Source organism: Chiloscyllium plagiosum, chromosome 5 (assembly GCF_004010195.1).
Source record: "Chiloscyllium plagiosum isolate BGI_BamShark_2017 chromosome 5, ASM401019v2, whole genome shotgun sequence".
Lineage (NCBI taxonomy): Eukaryota > Metazoa > Chordata > Chondrichthyes > Orectolobiformes > Hemiscylliidae > Chiloscyllium > Chiloscyllium plagiosum.
In genome coordinates this window covers 117193324-117211143 of record NC_057714.1, presented here as the reverse complement: position 1 = coordinate 117211143, position 17820 = coordinate 117193324, and the positions used below count along the sequence as shown (strand labels likewise).

Sequence of the window (17820 nt, the reverse complement as noted above, 5' to 3'; positions counted from 1 at the left end):
ATCCATTCATCCAGAAGCCCCTGGCTAAGACTTGCTGAGCTAACAGGAAAATAAAATATTTGAAACAAGTGATCATTTTCCCTCCTCAGTTCAATAATGTTGTGATACATATAATACAATTTGCCACCATTTGTAGTCCAAGCAGCTGCTAACATAGAGTTCTGGTTTAAGAAATGAAAAAAGTTTGTTCAGATTTCCCAACCTACTTGTGCGATGTAACTCATTGACCCTGATTTGAAATTTATGCACTTATTCCTGATAGCTGTTCTTACTGATCTAGCCTGTCTAATGGCATTTACTATCCCATTCTGAATCTTACAAAAGGTAATCAATCATTCTCATTTAACAGAATTTGATCATCTTCACCATATTACTAAGCAAAAGATTTTCAAAGGATGATTAGATTAGATTCCCTACAGTGTAGAAGATGTTGGATGACTGAAAATGTTGGGAACACACCTCTCCAGGTACCTAAAATTCTAGATGTAGACTTATAGTACTGAAGGAATCTTGAACGTCTCGAGGTCTTTTGGATTGGATCTTAAACTTAAAATTGAGTTGCTGTGTCAGGTGGATACAGATTTCAAGGTATTATTTGGAAGAACCTGTGCCCTGAATGTTAATCATCCTGACTTAACATCTAATAATAGATTATCAATGCATTGATCTTATTGCTACTGTGCAATCTTGCTGTGATCTTTGGCTGTGGGATATCCTACTTCACAACTGTCACTCTACTACACATGTACTTCATTGGCTGCAGCAATGCTTTTGGATGACCTGAAGACGTGAAAAGCGCTATATAATTCGTCTTTTTTTAACAGCCTATCATTCGGCCTTGAGGTCATGTAACCAATAAGTCTATGTTCTTTGTAAAGCTGTTTTAATTCACTTCTAAATTGCTGCCTTGTAATCAACAGTAGACTGTTATGTTTTTATGTTTAGTCTCTGTGCATGAGAATGTGCTCGTGGACTTCACTGGAGCTATTTGATGTTTTGTATGTCACTTGAGTGCTTTTGTTTGCCCTTTGTCAGCTTTGGCTTGATTGGAGACACTCTTTTCTATGGATCATAAGTCCTCATGTTTAAGTTCTGCTCCAGAACACACACAAAATCTACACTGACACTCTAATGCAATATCGAGACAGTGTTGCAATTCCGTGAATCAAAGCTTCCTCCTGCCTACTCAGTTCGCTTGAAGAGACCCTATGGTGCTACTTCAAAGAACAGAGGGGAGGTTCTCCCAGTGTTCTGGCTAATACTTAGTATCTCAACCAACATCACAAAAGACAACACTATCTGGTTATTCTCACATTGCTTTTTGTGGGAGTTCTCTGTTCTAAAATTGGTTATCCCGTTTCCTACTTAATAACAGTGGCTGCGCTTTGAAAGTACTAAATTGGATGTGAAGTACGTGGAGCCATCCAGTTATCATGAAAGGCATGTTTTTGATTTTCTTTCTCCCTTGTCCTCCTTCTCACTACATAGAATACTTTACAGTCTCCTCTCATCAACATACCACACTGGGGATCAGGCACTCTGGTTCTGATAAATGAATGACAGGTAACAAACAGAAATAAATTAATGAAATGAAAATAGTTCCTCTACTGTGAATGATATTGACAAAGCTGACTTTATTGCCCATCCTCTGGCAGTGGTTCTTCTTGAATTGATGGTGGTGTTCCCACTATTGTGTTAGGTAAGGAGTGCCATGGTAAGGCATGCCCATATGTTGTCTGTTAATCGAAGGAGAAATTTTATTGAAATTTTAAAAAATATCTTTGCACTCCTATAAAAAGGTTTTATTGTAATAGTTTCTGGAAAAATAGCATGGTAACAGTGTACTTAGTAATTTTATGAAATCACTTTTTTTAGGTCTTACGACATGCAACTTGAAACTGAGACAGAAAGTGCTACAACATGGTAAGAGAACAATCTCAAAGAAAAGTCTTGTTTTTGCTTTGAGTTGCGGTTTGTGATGTCATTAAAATTCTATTACTGGAATGACCAGTTTTCAATGTAGAGCAAGCATTTTCTTCTCCCAGAAGTCAAGTGTGCGTTTTGGTTTGCTTTAAGCTCATGGTGGTCAGAATTACCTCTTTTGCTGAATAGGATATTGAATTGCCAAAAGTGGTAGTGAGCTATAGAGATGGGGAATCGCCCGTATTGTCTCTGTGGGACTTAGCTGATCTTGGCTGGAATGCTGCCATTAGCTACAACATCTATAAGCTGGAGTCAGATGTTAAAATCTGCTACTGTAGTAGTAATAGAAATTACTACCTGTGACTAGATCTTGTTGCTGAGTACCACACGGCAGTACCACAGAACTTAGCCACTTCAACTTAGGTAAGGGTATCAAGCAATAAAGAAAAAGGACAGGTACACTGGGTTGAGGTACAGGTAGACATGATCTAATTGAATGATGAAGCAGGCTCTTGAGACTGAATAAGCTTCTCGTATTGTCCTGTGTAACTTCATACATTCAACCACTGGTAATGTTAAGCTGCCCAGGTGTCAAATAGGAATCTTTAAACTGTAATGAGCTCACTTAATTGACAAATCCTCTTGTATTCTCCTGTTGTTCATCTGGTGAACTAATAAACACAGTTGTGAAACTACATTAGGTGGGATATAAATTAAGCATCAGGTTAATCAAAAGCCGAATTAGACAGTAACAGGAAATCAATACTGCATGATTAATTTGTTTAAGAATGTGTAGCTACACTATCTTGAGTACAGAAGTAATGGTTGTGACACCGCAGCAACATTCTTGCTTATACGAACCCAACATATCTGTGACGTGAAATTTAGGCATTTCCAAACAAAAAATCATTCTTACATCCAAGTCAACATGGCACTAATACAGAAAGAGCGAGAGGCATGCTGCCTTACATTTGTGATCAGGGAGACAGGTGAGATTGGAAATGATGTGGAAAATCATCTTGCATTAGCGAGTTTTGAGAAGATTTGTAGCTCAGGTTGAGGTTTTGGATGTAGATTTGCTCACTGAGCTGGAAGGTTCATTTCCAGACGTTTCGGCACTGGGTAACATGGAAATGAACCTTCCAGCTCAGTGAGCAAACCTACATCCATCATCTTGCATTAAACTGAGAATAAGGCAAGTAAAACATAAAAGGCACATTTAGAACTGATGTTAGGGAGATCTGCCCATGGTTATTGACCAGCGCATTTGAATAGCTGGAAATTCTAGGGTTGTTATCCAAACTAATTAGATTCTGCAGTGGTGTGAACATGAAGGTTGTCCAGAGATGTGCCAAAAAGGCTATCTCATCTGTAAGTAATCACCTTGTGATCTACCCTTTTGTACCTTTTTTGAAGTTTAAAACTGGCACACAGGGAACTGACAGGTATCCTCCTTAATTGAGTGAAGTTCATTGAATTATTCCTGAATGACAAACAAATACCAGACTGGAGCCTTTCGAAGCTTGAACTCAACCAAAAACAGAATTTGCTGGAAAATCTCAGCAGGTCTGGCAGCATCTGTGGAGAGAAATCAAGAGTTAACATTTTAGGTCCAGTGACCCTTCAGTTCTGAAGATATTTCTGGGTTTTTTTTCAGATTTACAGCATCCACAGTTCTTTCCTTTATTTTTGCAACTTAAACCCTTTGCTTTAAATTGATTGATTCCAGGACCAAGCAAGCAGTCTGTGTTGAGCAGTTCGACTTGCTTTGCAATAATTGCAAACGAAAGGATGACTTTGAAGTGACATTATGCGTACCAAACGACCCTGTGTATCCTCTTCAACCAAACAAAAACAAATCAGCTGGGAGACAGCAGCTGCACAGTTTACAATAGGTAGTAATAGAATTTAAAATTACCAGCCTCTTCCCTATAAATTTATATTAAAAATATATAGACCGTATGAAATGAAATGCAATGTACCTGTTATTCTCTCCACTTGCAACAAATTTCATGATATTCAATCCATGTATTTTAAACAGTCTATTTTGAATTGCATTTGAAGATCAAGTATTCCCTATCTTATCACCCTCCCTCCAATCTAAAAAGAGAGAACTAATATGTGGACAAATAAAGAATATGTTAGCTGAAATATCTGGTTTCAGTTCGTAAAGCTACATTTCAGAAGCAGCTGCGCTCAGGTGTTAATTGCTTCATATTTTCCATCCCAGTGTTGCTGACCATCATATTGTCATTTTAATTTGATGCCACATCTGTTGAAGACCGACTAAGCTAGCTTCTTTAGGCATTTTTGACAAGATTGATTTATTTGTGAGTTAAGTGGGTGGTATACAAGTAAAAATTAAGGAAATTCACAACACCAGTGTTGAAAATTATGTACCTGTATTGATAGATTTTTGTTGGGTATCAAGGATCATGGCATTCATACAGGTAGATGGAGTTGAAGTACAGATCAGTCATAATCTAAATGGAACAAGCTGGTGGACTGGGTGGCTGTTGTCACTCCAGGCCGAAGGCCTGGTGACTGTGCCCATGAAGAATTTTTACTCAGCAGTACATCCCTGCTCTTGTATGTTAGCCATCTTGAAATGAATGCCAATATTGCATTTGACTTCCTAACTACCAACTGAAGCTGCATGTTAACCTTAAGAGTCCTGAGCTAGGACTCCCAAGTCTCTTCGTGCTTCAGATTTCTGAAGCCTTTCCCCATTTAGAAAATAGTCAATGCTCTAGTTTTCCTTCTGAAGTGCATAACCTCTTACTTTCCCATATGGTATTCCATCTGCTACTTATTGCCCACTATCCTAACCCATCCAGGTCCTTTTGCAGCCTCCCTTTTTCCTCAACGCTACATGTCCCTCCATCTGCTTTAGTGACCTCTGCAAACTTAGCAACAATGCCCTGAGTTCCTTCAATCAGATCACTGAGTCACATCCTGAACCTCCCTCTCTAATGACATTGTCGATCTACTGCATCACGTGGGCTGCAATGTTTCAAAATGGCAGAATGGTCAAAGAGGTGACAGACAGAATACAATCTGGGTAAGTGTTAGATTTTTATTGAATTCCAATTTCATTATCAGCCATGATGGGATTCAAGCACATCGCCCCTGAACATTAGCCTGGCTTTCTGGATTACAACAATGCCACCAAATCTCGACTAGTGTCAGTGTTGGTTGAGAGACAGATCTTTTATTATATACTGTTTTGATGCAGCAAATTGATCTTAGCTGAGGTTCCAGTTTCCTTAAAAAATACTTTTGTTAAAGTTAGTGTTGTTATTAGCTACTGCTATTATAGTGAAGCAGGAAGACCTAGTCTCTCACTCTTTTAAAAAAGAACTGTACTTTTCCTTTTTTTGTGTATTAAATTATCCCTCTACCATTTCTGATGATCCAGTGAGATGGTTGATTTGAGAATCTCTGTGTATAACTCACTCCCCTTCATTTCAGTGCCTTTTGTTTGAGGAGATAAATTGCTGTTCTTTTTCCCCAACAAAATTACTTATTAATAAATCCTGTAGGGAATTTAGGAGAAACTACCCAGAAAGTGGGCAAATGTGGAGCTTTTACATGGAATAATAAAGATAAGTATCTAAGGGATGGAATAGAGGATATGGCGATAGTGCAAATTGGTGGGAGATTCATGTAATATAGACTTGTTACACTGAATGGCATGTTTCCATGTTCTGTGTTTCTGAAATATATAGTTGTGTTGAGGATTCAACATTGTTTATAGATATTGTCTGTTTAAATCCTAAGATTTCAGTAAAGTGTTTTCTTAAATATGTCTCTGTCTTTTGCAGCCTTTGAAATATCAAGAGAAGTTGTAATTTCCATCCCAGTCTATGATAGAATTTAAAAGATAATGTCAAGGGTATACTGAGTGCAGGGAGTAGCGATTGGTAGACCTATCAGTTTTGACATATGTGAACGGCTGACTTTCAACATGTATTGAAGTGAGACTGCATTGTATAAATTTAATACACAACCATCTTCAGCTACGTTCATTTGCATTGTGCAATTGCCCTATTTGGATGAGTAACTACGTTGGATAACTAATTGCATGTGACTTGGGCACTGCATTTTTTCAGGCTGGACTGATTAGGTGCCACACCCCCATAAAGTGTGAGGAAAAGACTGAGTCACATGAGTACCTGCCACGCACGTGGTGGGTGGTGTTGTCTCTCATACACTCGCTCTCAGACACACACACACACTCACTCACTCATATGCATATCCTCTCACAGGCATATATGCGTGCACACACTCTCTCTCTCTCTTACACACACACACACACACACACACACAGAATGTGAACCCCACAGTAAGAATGGGAGATCTATAAAGTAGAACCACAGTTCAGCTGCAGGCTCCGGTCTTCAGCTGGGAATGTAATGGAAAAGGATTGACATTGATTATTAGATAATGAAAGGTAGGTAATTATCCATTTTGTCTGTGGAGAGTGCAAAGTTTCAGTTTTTCCAATAGAAGGAAGGAAGCCACCATTTGATGGCAAAAGAATGGGAAACCTCCAGTAAGCAGTACAAAGATACTGTGTTGCTATCTTATGGAATTTAAAGCTTTAAAAGGAAGATAAAAATCACACAACACCAAGTTATAGTCCAACAGGTTTATTTGGAGGTACAAACTTTCAAAACGCTGCTCCTTTATCAGGTAGCAAGTGAAGCAGGATCATAGGACACAGAATTTATAGCAAAAGATCCTAGTGTCATGCAACTGAAGCAATATATTGAACAAACATAGATTGCTGTTAAGTCTTTCATCTTTTAGAATGGGTTGCAGGTTTCAATTCATTAATATGCAATTCCCAGAACTTCAGACTGGTTCTATTTCCAAAGTAGCAATTTATAAAATGTCACATGGATTGACTGCCTATAGACTGTGTGCTTTTTGAACAATATAGAATGTATCTGCAAATACAATTCTGCAAATGCAAATTCACCCCATAAATTTGTGTTTGTGTGCGCATATGTGAGGGGGAGAGAGAGAGAGAGTGTGTGTGTGTGTGCGCGCACGCGTGTGCGCGCACGCATGTGCGCTTGATAGAGTGTGTGCATGAGTGTGACGGATTATCTGCCTGTGAGAGGATGAGAGTGTGGGGGGTGTGTGTGTGTCTGAGAGACCGTGTGTATGAGAAAGGGTCTGTGTGAGTGCGTATAGTGCAGTGGGGTAACCTGTAATTGTGACATGAACCCAAGGTCCGGTTGAGGCCCTCCTCATGAACTTGGCTATCAGCCTCTGCTCGGCCACTCTACGTTGTTGCTATGATCTTCGGGTGACCATCTTCCGAGGTGGACTGCAGGGTACGCAACAGCACAGAGAGGCCGAGCAGAGGCTGATAGCCAAGTTCAGTGTCCATGAGGATGACCTCAACAGGGACCTTGGGTCCATTTCATACTGCAGGTGACTCCACTACACTATACACTCTCTCACAAACATATACACACACACACTCTTATAGACTCTCACACTCACACAGACACTCTCTCACACACACACACTCTCTCTCAGACACACACCCATCCCCCTTCACATTGCACACACACACATGCATATAAATCTATGGGGTGAATTTGCATTTGCAGATACAATCTATTTTGTTCAAAAAGCACGTAATCTATGAGCAGTCAATCCATGTGACATTTTATAAATTGCAACTTTGGAAATAGACCAGTCTGACTCAAGATTGGAATACAGATAGACTCTAACCTCACACTTTTAATGCATTATCTGAGCTGAGATGTAATTTTTTTTATACTGATAAAACCGTAAGTTATCTCTGGAATGTGACTTGAAAGAAGTTCTGGGATTTATGAACATATTAATGAACCGAAACCTGTAACCCATTCTAAAAGATTAAAGACATAACAGCAATCTAGGTTTGTTCAATATATCGCTTCAGTTGCATGACACGATGTTTTACTATAAATTCTGTGTCCTATGATTCTGCCTCACTAGCTACCTGACGAAGGAGCAACGCTCCAAAAGCTTATACTTCCAAATGTGGTGCTGGAAAAGCACAGCTGGTCAGGCAGCATCCAAGGAGCAGGAGAATTGACTTTCTGAGCATAAGCCCTTCATCAGGAATTTTTAACTTTGCAAATTCTGGATCTCCCTTCCTAACAGTAGTTTGGAGCAAATTCTAGAAAGCAGCTCCCCTTGGGAAATTGAGGTTGTTATTAAACGGTGTTCTTACTAGCCTGCACACACCATCTTGACTTAGATCTCTATCATTGTTCCTTCACTGTCTCTGGGTCAAAATCCTCAAAGCCCCTCCATAAGAGCACGATGATAAACGTGCAGCACATGGACAGCAGTAGCTCACCACCAACTTAGTGAAGGCAACTAATAATCGTCTTACTAATGACATCCATAACATATGAACGAATCTTTTAGAATAAAGCAGTCTTTATTTCAGCCATCCCTGCTAACTGGGTGAAATATCTTCAAGGCTAACTAGTAGAAGACAGAGTGTTGGGCTAAAGGAGCAGTTTCAAGATAGCAAGATGTAACTAATAGAGTAACATAGGGATCAGTGCTGGGGCCACAATTATTAACAATGTACATTAATGACTTGGATGAGAGAAGTGAATGTACTACAGCCAAGTTTGTGGAAGGCACAAAAATAGCAGGAAGGCAAGTCATGACTCAAAAGATTCTGCAAAGGGATATATATGCCCCCAGTTTCATTGTTTAGTTAAATAAATTGGTTAAACCTGAGGATTATTTTAAGAAAATTGAAGTGTACAAAACTTGAAATGTGGATTTTAATGTGGGAAAATGTGAGATTACACTCTTCAGCAGGAAGAATAGAGTCAGAGAGTCATAGAGATGTACAGCACAGAAACAGACCCTTCCATCCAACTCGTCCATGCTGACCAGATATTCTAACCTAATCTAGACCCATTTGCCAGCACCCGGCCCATATCCCTCTAAATCCATCCTATTCATTTAACCATCCAGATGCCTTTTAAATATTGTAATTGTACCAGCCTCCACCATTTCCTCTGACAGCTCATTCAATGCATGCACCACCCTCTGTGTGAAAAGGTTGCCCCTTGGGTCCATTTATGTTTTCCCCCCTCACCCTAAATCTATGCCCTCTAGTTCTGGACTCCCCCACCCCAGGGGAAAGATCTTGTCTATTTATCCTATCCATGCCCCTCAAGATTTTATAAACCTCTATAAGGTCACCCCTTAGCCTTCGAAACTCCAGGGAAAACAGCCCCAGCCTATTCAGCCTCTCCCTATAGCTCAAATCCTCCAACCCTGGCAACATCCTCGTAAGCAACATCCTCGTAAGTCTTGTCTGAACCCTTTCAAGTTTCACAACATCCTTCCGATAGGAGTGCTGAATCTTATTTAAATGAAGGTACAACACAGAGGAACTTGGAGGACTTTTGTTTGAATCATGTAAAGCTAGCATTCTAATTCATTGGGTAATAGGTAAGGTGAGTGGAATGTTGGCCTTTATTTCAAAGGGAATCCAAATTCAGTGGGTAGTAGGTAAGGCAAATATGAGACAGCTTGAATACTGCAAACGGTTTTTGTCCCTTAATCAAAGATATTCTGGCTTGGAAGTAGTGTAGAGAAGGTTCATTAGGTTAATCCTAGGTATAGAAGGATCCCCTTATGAAGAGAGGTTGCATAGGTTGGGCTTGTGCTTATTGGAATCCAGAAAAATCATAGGAGGAGTTATTGAAAGATATAAACTCTTAGGAGACTTGACAGGGTAGATGTGAAGAGGTTAAAATTAGAATTAGCCTTTATTGTCACATACACTCAGTGAGTACCATGAAAAATTTATACGTTCCACTTACAGCACTTAGTTAGGTACAAAGGTAACTGGCTACAGCTCTTTAGTTATAAGATCTTAGACAATAGAGAAATAAAATGTCCAGTAATGCAGAAGTAAAAGTTCGGAACAACAGACCACACCGGGCCCTGGCTGTGGACTGTGCCAGGCTTCACCTTGAGGATCATGAGGTTGGGAGATCACTTCAGACCACCACACCGGGACGAGAGGATGCCACATAGGGAGACTGCTGCCTGAGGCCGGTTGGTCACCATGCCATGCCACACTGGGAGTCTGCCATGGCAGGCTGGGAGACTGTTATGCCAGGCTGGGGAAGTCACCGTATCAGGCCATGAGGTTACCATGCCGCGCCACGCCAGGAGGCTGTGGCACCTGTTTGGGGGAGGTCACTGCACATGCCAGGAGGCTGTATGTATGCCATGCCGTGCCAGGAGACTGTTGCGTCATGCTAGGAGGTCGCTGCATCTGGCTGGGAGGCCACCGTGCCAGGTCAGGAGATTACCATGGCACTCCGGGAGGCCGCTAAGGAACACTTTCTCTTATGGAAGAGCATGGGACCAGAGGGCATAATCTCAGAACAAGGGGTTGCACATTTAATACAGATGAGCATGAATATATTCTTTTGGAGGTTGCAGATCTGTAGAATTCTTTGCCGCCAAGGGCTTTCAAAGCTGGGTTATCAAGTATATTAAAGGCTAAGATAAACAGATTTCTGATCAATAAGGGAATAAAGAGTTATGGGGGAAAAGGCAGGAAAGTGAAATTGAAGATTATCAGATCAGCCCACAATCTCATTGTTGGGCCAACTGGCCTACTTCTACATTTTGTAGTTGTATAGTGGAAAATAGCAAGGAAAATTAGTTTAATGTCTTATATAAGGTGATAATTTTCCAAATAGTTTTGCCACGCATGGAGCTTTACTGGCAGGGAGGGTGTATCAGGAAATTCCAGGCACATTTCCCATGTTATTTCATCGATTAAAATGGATGGCTGGAAAACATGGTGAATGCACCAGTAACTTTATGAAGTGCACTCCTGATGAGGAGCTATGTTGGGAGTTGCTTATTCAGAAAATCAGTGCTCTTTAGTGTGTACTTACCAGAATGGCCAAATAAATACATCTTTCGCAATTTGTTATTTCTTTACTAGAGGAGTGGTTGTCTATGTAATCAAAGAAAAAGCCTCACATCTGACAAGTTTAGGTGGGTTATTTCCTTCTTTACTTAGAGAAGGTTTAATTTCGAATTATTTCTTGCACATCTATAACTGGCCAAAAAATATGAAAATTCTCTGTGTCTTGAAATTCTTTCCAGTAAGGTGTTCTTCTCCACATAACATTATTAAAGTAGAATAGGAATGTTTATGCTGTTCTTCCTTTGTTTATAAATGCTACTATGTTGTGGTAAGCCTCACAGCCATTGGGCTTAAGTATTGGTGGAGTTCCCAGAGACTTCATAACTGCCTTCTTTTAAAAATCCTCTCAAAACCACATCTATGCCCTAGTTTCCTTGCTTTGTTAAATAAATTCACCAAATCTGTGAATTATTTTAAGAGAATTACACAGTTGCCTGATTAAAATTAATACCAAAGAATATACAGTCCAAACTATAGAGTTGGATTAGACTCATGGGCTAGTAATCCCAAGGTGCAGGCTAATATTCTTGTTTCAAATTTGTTTGAAATCGTACCAAAGCAGCTGGTGGAATTTAAATTCAGCTAACAGATAGAATATAAAATAGTGTCAGTGATGATGACTGTGAAAAGTATCACCAATGCTTGTAAAAACAAATCTGATCCACTTGTGTTCTCAGGGAAGAGAGAGGTGATGGCCTAGTGATGTTATTGCTAGACTATTAATCCAGAATCATAGAATCCTGACAGTGTGAAAGCAGGCCATTCAACCCATCGAGTCCACATGGACCCTCTGAATAGTATCCACCCAGACCTAGCCCTGTAACCCTACATTTCCCATGGCTAATTCACTTAGCCTGCATATTCCTGGACACTATGGACAATTTAGCATAGCCAATCCACCTAACCTGTACATCTTTGGACTGAACTTCGGACTGAAGCTCAGCTAATGTTCACAGTTGTGAATTTGAATCCCACCATAGCAGTTGTAACAATTGCTACAAAGTCTTAACAAAGACAGACCACCTTGTATCCCATCCTAATGACAATGTAGGTCTACCCTGCAGCAGTTCAAGAAAACAGCTCACCACCACCTTCTCAAGTGCAACTACAGATGGGCAATAAATGCGGGTCAGCCAGCAATGCCCTTGCCCTGCGAATGAATTTTTTTAAAATCCCGAGGCCCAGTCTATTGCTCTGGGAACACTGTTTCAAATCCTATCAAAGCAGTTGGTAGAATTTAAATTCAATTAACAAATCTGGAATATAAAATTAGTGTCAGTGACTGTGACAACTATCACCATAATTGTAAAAACGAATCTGATTCTGTTCTGAAGAAGGGTCAATGGACCCAAAATGTTAACTCTGATTTCTCTCCACTTATGCTGCCAAACCAGCTGAGATTTTCCAGGAATTTCTGTTTCTAATTCAGTAGTGTTCTTTAGAGAAGAAAATCTGTCATCCTTACCCATTCTGACTTACATGTACTCCAGACTTTCAATGTGGGTGACTCTTAACTGTCCTTTTGAAATGGTCGAGAAGGACACTCAGTTCAAAGGTAAATAGGAATGGACCGCAAATGCTGGCTTTGCTGTCAACACCCATAACCCACGGAAGAGTAACACTTATGCCAAACAATGGCCATCTCCAATGTTAGAGAATTTAGTCATCACCCTTTGACAATGGTGTTACCATCACTAAATTTCCCTTTATCAATATCCTGGGAGTTACGAGTCACCAGAATTTCACCTAGACTCCCATATGCATACTGTAGTTGCAGAGCAGGCCAGAGGCTAGGAGTTCTGCAGTGTGTAATTCACCACCTATTTCTCAAGTACATGTCCACTATCAACCAGGCACAAGTAAGGAATGTGAAAGCAGCTCACTATCATCTCCTTCAATAAATGCTGGCCTAGCCAGTGATGCCTGTGTCTCATGAGCAAATTTAAAGACTAAAGTCAAAACCTATTCAGATTGGGCCTGTTTTTGTGCTCTAGTTTTCTACATTTCTTAAACATCTGTTTTTTCTAAATTCTTTCAACTGGCAATGATCTTGTGATTTGACAACACTTTGTAATCATTCTTCTTTTCTCCAGATGATGTTAGAGATTGCAAGTTGCCATTTTGTCTCAAATATTCATTCAAGACAGGGTCTTTGTAGTGGAATATCTATACTATAGATATCAGGTACTCCAGGGTAAATGTCAAAGTAAATGACTTGTAAATGTCTACCCTTCTGAATGGGTAGCAGTCATTTGACAAAAGTGCTAACATTTTTAAACTACTATGAGTAATATCCTTTCTAAAGACTTCATGTTTATGTGCCTGTATATTTTATAAGTTCTTATCTCTCTTTCTTTTTAAGGCTGGAGTGGGTGGAGATCATTGAGCCGCGAACTCGAGAGCGAATGTATGCTAACCTTACCACTGGAGAATGTGTCTGGGATCCACCTTCTGGTGTCCGGATAAAGCGCACCAATGAAAATCAGTGGTGGGAGCTCTTTGATCCCAATACCTCTAGGTTTTATTATTACAATGCCACAACACAGAGGACTGTCTGGCATCGGCCTCAGAACTGTGATATCATCCCGCTGGCCAAATTGCAGACGTTAAAACAGAACACTGACTCGCCAAGCCGTGCTTCGGCGGAGAACAGTCCAGGCCGGAGTAGTAATATGAGTAGGGAAGGGAGTACCAGCTCTTCCCTGGAGCAGGAACTGGAAGCTGATAGGACACACGAACAAACACGATTAAAACAAGCCCAGCAGATTATTGGGAAAGAGGAACCAGAGAGGTAAGGTTTAGAGATCCTGTATATCTGTGTCAGTAATACATTTGTTCATGCTTGTTCCTAACCCTCTCCCTCACCTATCTATGACCAGGAAAATATACCTGCCATCTGGGAATGAAGTTTTAGTTTTTGTTTCCTTTTTTTGGTTCAGCTAATAGATGGTATATTGAGGTAATAGACATTTGATGACTGATTTCATTGGGTAGACAGAGAGTTAATGCTAGTTGTCAGTATGTGAGCTTACAGCCTTCCTTCGGCCTAATGAATCCTTAAATGATCGTGTTCAGCAATTAATTGCTAGCTGTGCATTTGAATTAATATACACAAGGATTTATCAAAGGTGGTGGAATCATTTGACAGTGAACTTCACAAGAAGTGTGCCTTTTCACCACAATGCAGACCTATGGAGTGATATAGTGCATTGAGATACAAATAAGCATTGAGAAACTATTACAGATCCAAATATAGATAATTGTTTTCTGAACTGCAAAGTGTAAATATAGTAAATTAAATGTCCCCTGAGAATCAATTTAGTTAGCAATTGAATAAGTATCTTGAATGTATAGTCATTCCAGAACCGTTGAAAGAATTTGATGTTTTACAAACAAGAATAAGAATCAGAAAAGACCATGAATGCACAACATTTTTTTGAGAGATCCCACCCATTTCCTTTTAGACACTGAGTACCTTTGGTCTTTTTCTGTTTTCTTTTACAAACATATGATTTGGAAGCAGGAGTAGGCTATTCGGACCCTTGACTCTGTCCTACTATTCAGTAAAATCGTGGCTGTTCTGATGTGACCTGAAAGCCATGTTCCCAATTACCTTCCGCAACATTTGTCTTCTTTGTTAGTGAAGAATCTGTCTACCTCTGACTTAAAACTTCAATCACTTTGCCTCCTCCACACTCTAGTGGTGAGTTTCAAAGGCTCTCAACCCTCAAGAGAAAATGTGCTCCTATCTTAAGTGAAAGATCCTTTATTTTTAAATTACCCCTGTGCTTTCCCCCTCTTTTTCAAACATTGCATTTAATCACTTCTTGAATTTAATTATCTTGTACACTTCAGGGACCTTTCTACACTACAGAATTCTCCCTTATTTCCTTTTGATTCTAAATATTCTTGTTTTTACTTTGCATGCTGCAGTACTCAAAACATATCCAATTAGCACCCGCTCTCACCTTCACTTGGTCCATCTTTGACTCCCCGCACCTTCACTTCCTCAACATCTCTGTTTCTATTTCTGGGGATAGACTGGCCACTAATATCCACTATAAACCCACGTACTCCCACAGTTACCTGGACCAAGCATCTTTGCACCCTGCTTCCTGTAAAGACTATTCCATTCTCCGCGTTCCTCTGTCTCTATTGCACATGTTCCGATGATGCCAACCTAGACAAAGAAGCCTCTGAAATGTCCACTTTCTTCCTCAGTCGAGGATTCCCCAGCATCAATGTTGACAGGGCTGTCCACCGGGTCCGGCCCATCTCCCACACTTTGGCTCTCACCCTCTCGCTTTCCTCCCCAACAGTGACCTACCATCCACATCCAGAGGATCATTAACCACCATTTCTGCCACCTCCAGGGAGATACCACCACCAGACACACATTCCCCTCCCCTCCCCTCCCCTCTCTTGTCCGCCTTCCTCAAGGACCGTTCTCTCAGGGATACACTGGTCCAATCTTCCTCCACTCCCAAAATCACTCCCACAGCCATGCAGCACCTTCCCCTGCAATTGCCAAAGGTGTAACATTTGCCCATTTTCCTCCTTCCTCCTCAGTATCCAAGGGCCCAAACATACCTTCCTGGTTAAGCAGCGCTTTACCTGCAGTTCACACAATATAGCCTACTGCATTCACTGCTCACTTCCTCTACATTAGGGAAACGCTGCCTTGGACACTGTTGGGCAGGGGGACCTACCAGGGGAGACCCACAGTGGCCAGGTCTCTAGTACTGAGCCTCACTCTATGGTTCAGAAGGGAAGGGGGGAGAATAGGAGACCGATAGTGATAGGAGGTTCGGTGGTTAGAGGAACAGACAGGAGATTCTGTCGTCGTGAACAAGACTCCCAGATGTTATGTTGCCTCCAGGTGCTAGGGTAGGGATGTCATGGATCAAGTCTACAGGATTCTTAAGGGGGAGGGGCAACAGCCAGAAGTCATGGTACACATCGGTACCAATGACATAGCTAGGAAAAGGGATGGGGACCTGAAAAGTGAATATAGAGAGTTAGGTTGGAAGCTAAAGGCAAGACAAGCAGAGTAATAACCTCAGGATTGCTACCAGTGCCATGGGCTAGTGAGGTTAGGAACAGAGAGTGAGTGCAGCTGAACACGTGGCTGCAGAACTGGTGTAGGAGGGAGGGCTTCAGATATGTGGATCATAGGGATACCTTCTGGGGAAGGTGGGACCTGTACAAGGAGAACGGATTGCACCTGAATTGGAGGGGTGCCAATATCCTGGGTGGGAGGTTTGCTAGAGCTCTCAGGGAAGGTTTAAACTAGTTTGACAGGGGGATGGGAACCAGAGCTACAGATCAGAGGATGGGGCTAGCTGGTGAACAGGCAGGTACAGTGTGCAGAGAGTTGCGAGGAAGGATAGACAGTTGATAGGGCAAAGTCGCAGTCAGTGGGATGGGTTGAAGCGTGTCTTCATTACGCAAGAAGTGTCAGGAATAAGGGTGATGAACTTGGATCAGTACTTGGAGCTACGATGTTGTGGCTGTTACGGAGACTTGGATATCATAGGGGCAGAAATGGTTGTTGCATGTTCCGGGGTTGGAATATTTCAAAAAGAATAGGGAGGGAGATAAAAGAGGTGGGGGAGTGCCATTGCTAATCAGGGATAGTATAACAGCTGGAAAGGAAGGTCATCGAGGCGGGTTTGTCTACTGAGAGATTATGGGTGGAAGTCAGAAACAAGAAAGGAGTGGACACTTTACAGGGAGTTTTCTATAGACCCTCCAATAGCAACAGAGACATGGAAGAGCAGATTGGGAGGCAGAGTTAGGAAAAGTGCAGAAGTAACAGGCTTGTTGTCATGGGCGACTTCAACTTTGCTAATATTAGTTTGGATGGAGCAGGTTTTGTCAGGTGTGTTCAGGAAGGATTTCTGACTCAATATGTAGATAGACCGACGAGAAGCAAGCTATATTGGAATTGCTCCTTGGCAACAAACCAGGCCAGGTGTCAGATCTCTCTGTGGGAGAGCATTTTGGTGATAGACAATAGACAATAGACAATAGGTGCAGGAGTAGGCCATTCAGTCCTTCGAGCCTGCACCGCCATTCAATATAATCATGGCTGATCATCCTCAATCAGTATCCTCTTCCTGCCTTATCTCCATAACCCTTGATTCCACTATCTTTGAGAGCTCTATCCAACTCCTTCTTAAACGAATCCAGAGACTGGGCCTCCACTGCCCTCTGGGGCAGAGCATTCCATACAGCCACCACTCTCTGGGTGAAGAAGTTTCTCCTGAGCTCTGTCCTAAATGGTCTACCCCGTATTTTTAAGCTGTGTCCTCTGGTTCGGCACTCACCCATCAGTGGAAATATGTTTCCTACTGCCAGAGTGTCCAATCCTTTCATAATCTTATACGTCTCAATCAGATCCCCTCTCAATCTTCGAAACTCAAGGGTATAAAAGCCCAGTCGCTTCAGTCTTTCAGTGAAAAGCCCAGTCGCTTCAGTCTTTCAGTGAAAAGCCCAGTCGCTTCAGTCTTTCAGTGAAAAGCCCAGTCGCTTCAGTCTTTCAGTGAAAAGCCCAGTCGCTTCAGTCTTTCAGTGAAAAGCCCAGTCGCTTCAGTCTTTCAGTGAAAAGCCCAGTCGCTTCAGTCTTTCAGTGAAAAGCCCAGTCGCTTCAGTCTTTCAGTGTAAGGTAATCCCGCCATTCCAGGAATTGATCTCGTGAACCTATGCTGCACTCCCTCAATAGCCAGAATGTCTTTCCTCAAATTTGGAGACCAGAACTGCACACAATACTCCAGCCGTGGTCTCACCAGGGCCCTGTACAGCTGCAGAAACACCTCTTTGCTTCTATACTCAATTCCTCTTGTTATGAAGGCCAGCATGCTATGAGCCTACTTCACTACCTGCAGTACCTGCATGCTTGCCTT

General features: G+C 41.4%; 1 protein-coding gene across 2 annotated transcripts in view; it reads left to right on the top strand.

The window, feature by feature from the left end:
* The window catches only part of arhgap39 (Rho GTPase activating protein 39), a 650153-nt gene that overhangs the window by 176700 nt on the left and 455633 nt on the right, over positions 1-17820 (top strand). For both annotated transcript variants that reach the window (XM_043690879.1, XM_043690878.1), the window contains exons 2-3: positions 1876-1923; positions 13278-13706. In XM_043690879.1, coding sequence (XP_043546814.1) covers positions 1876-1923; positions 13278-13706 — 477 coding nt within the window. The remainder of the gene's footprint in view (positions 1-1875; positions 1924-13277; positions 13707-17820) is intronic.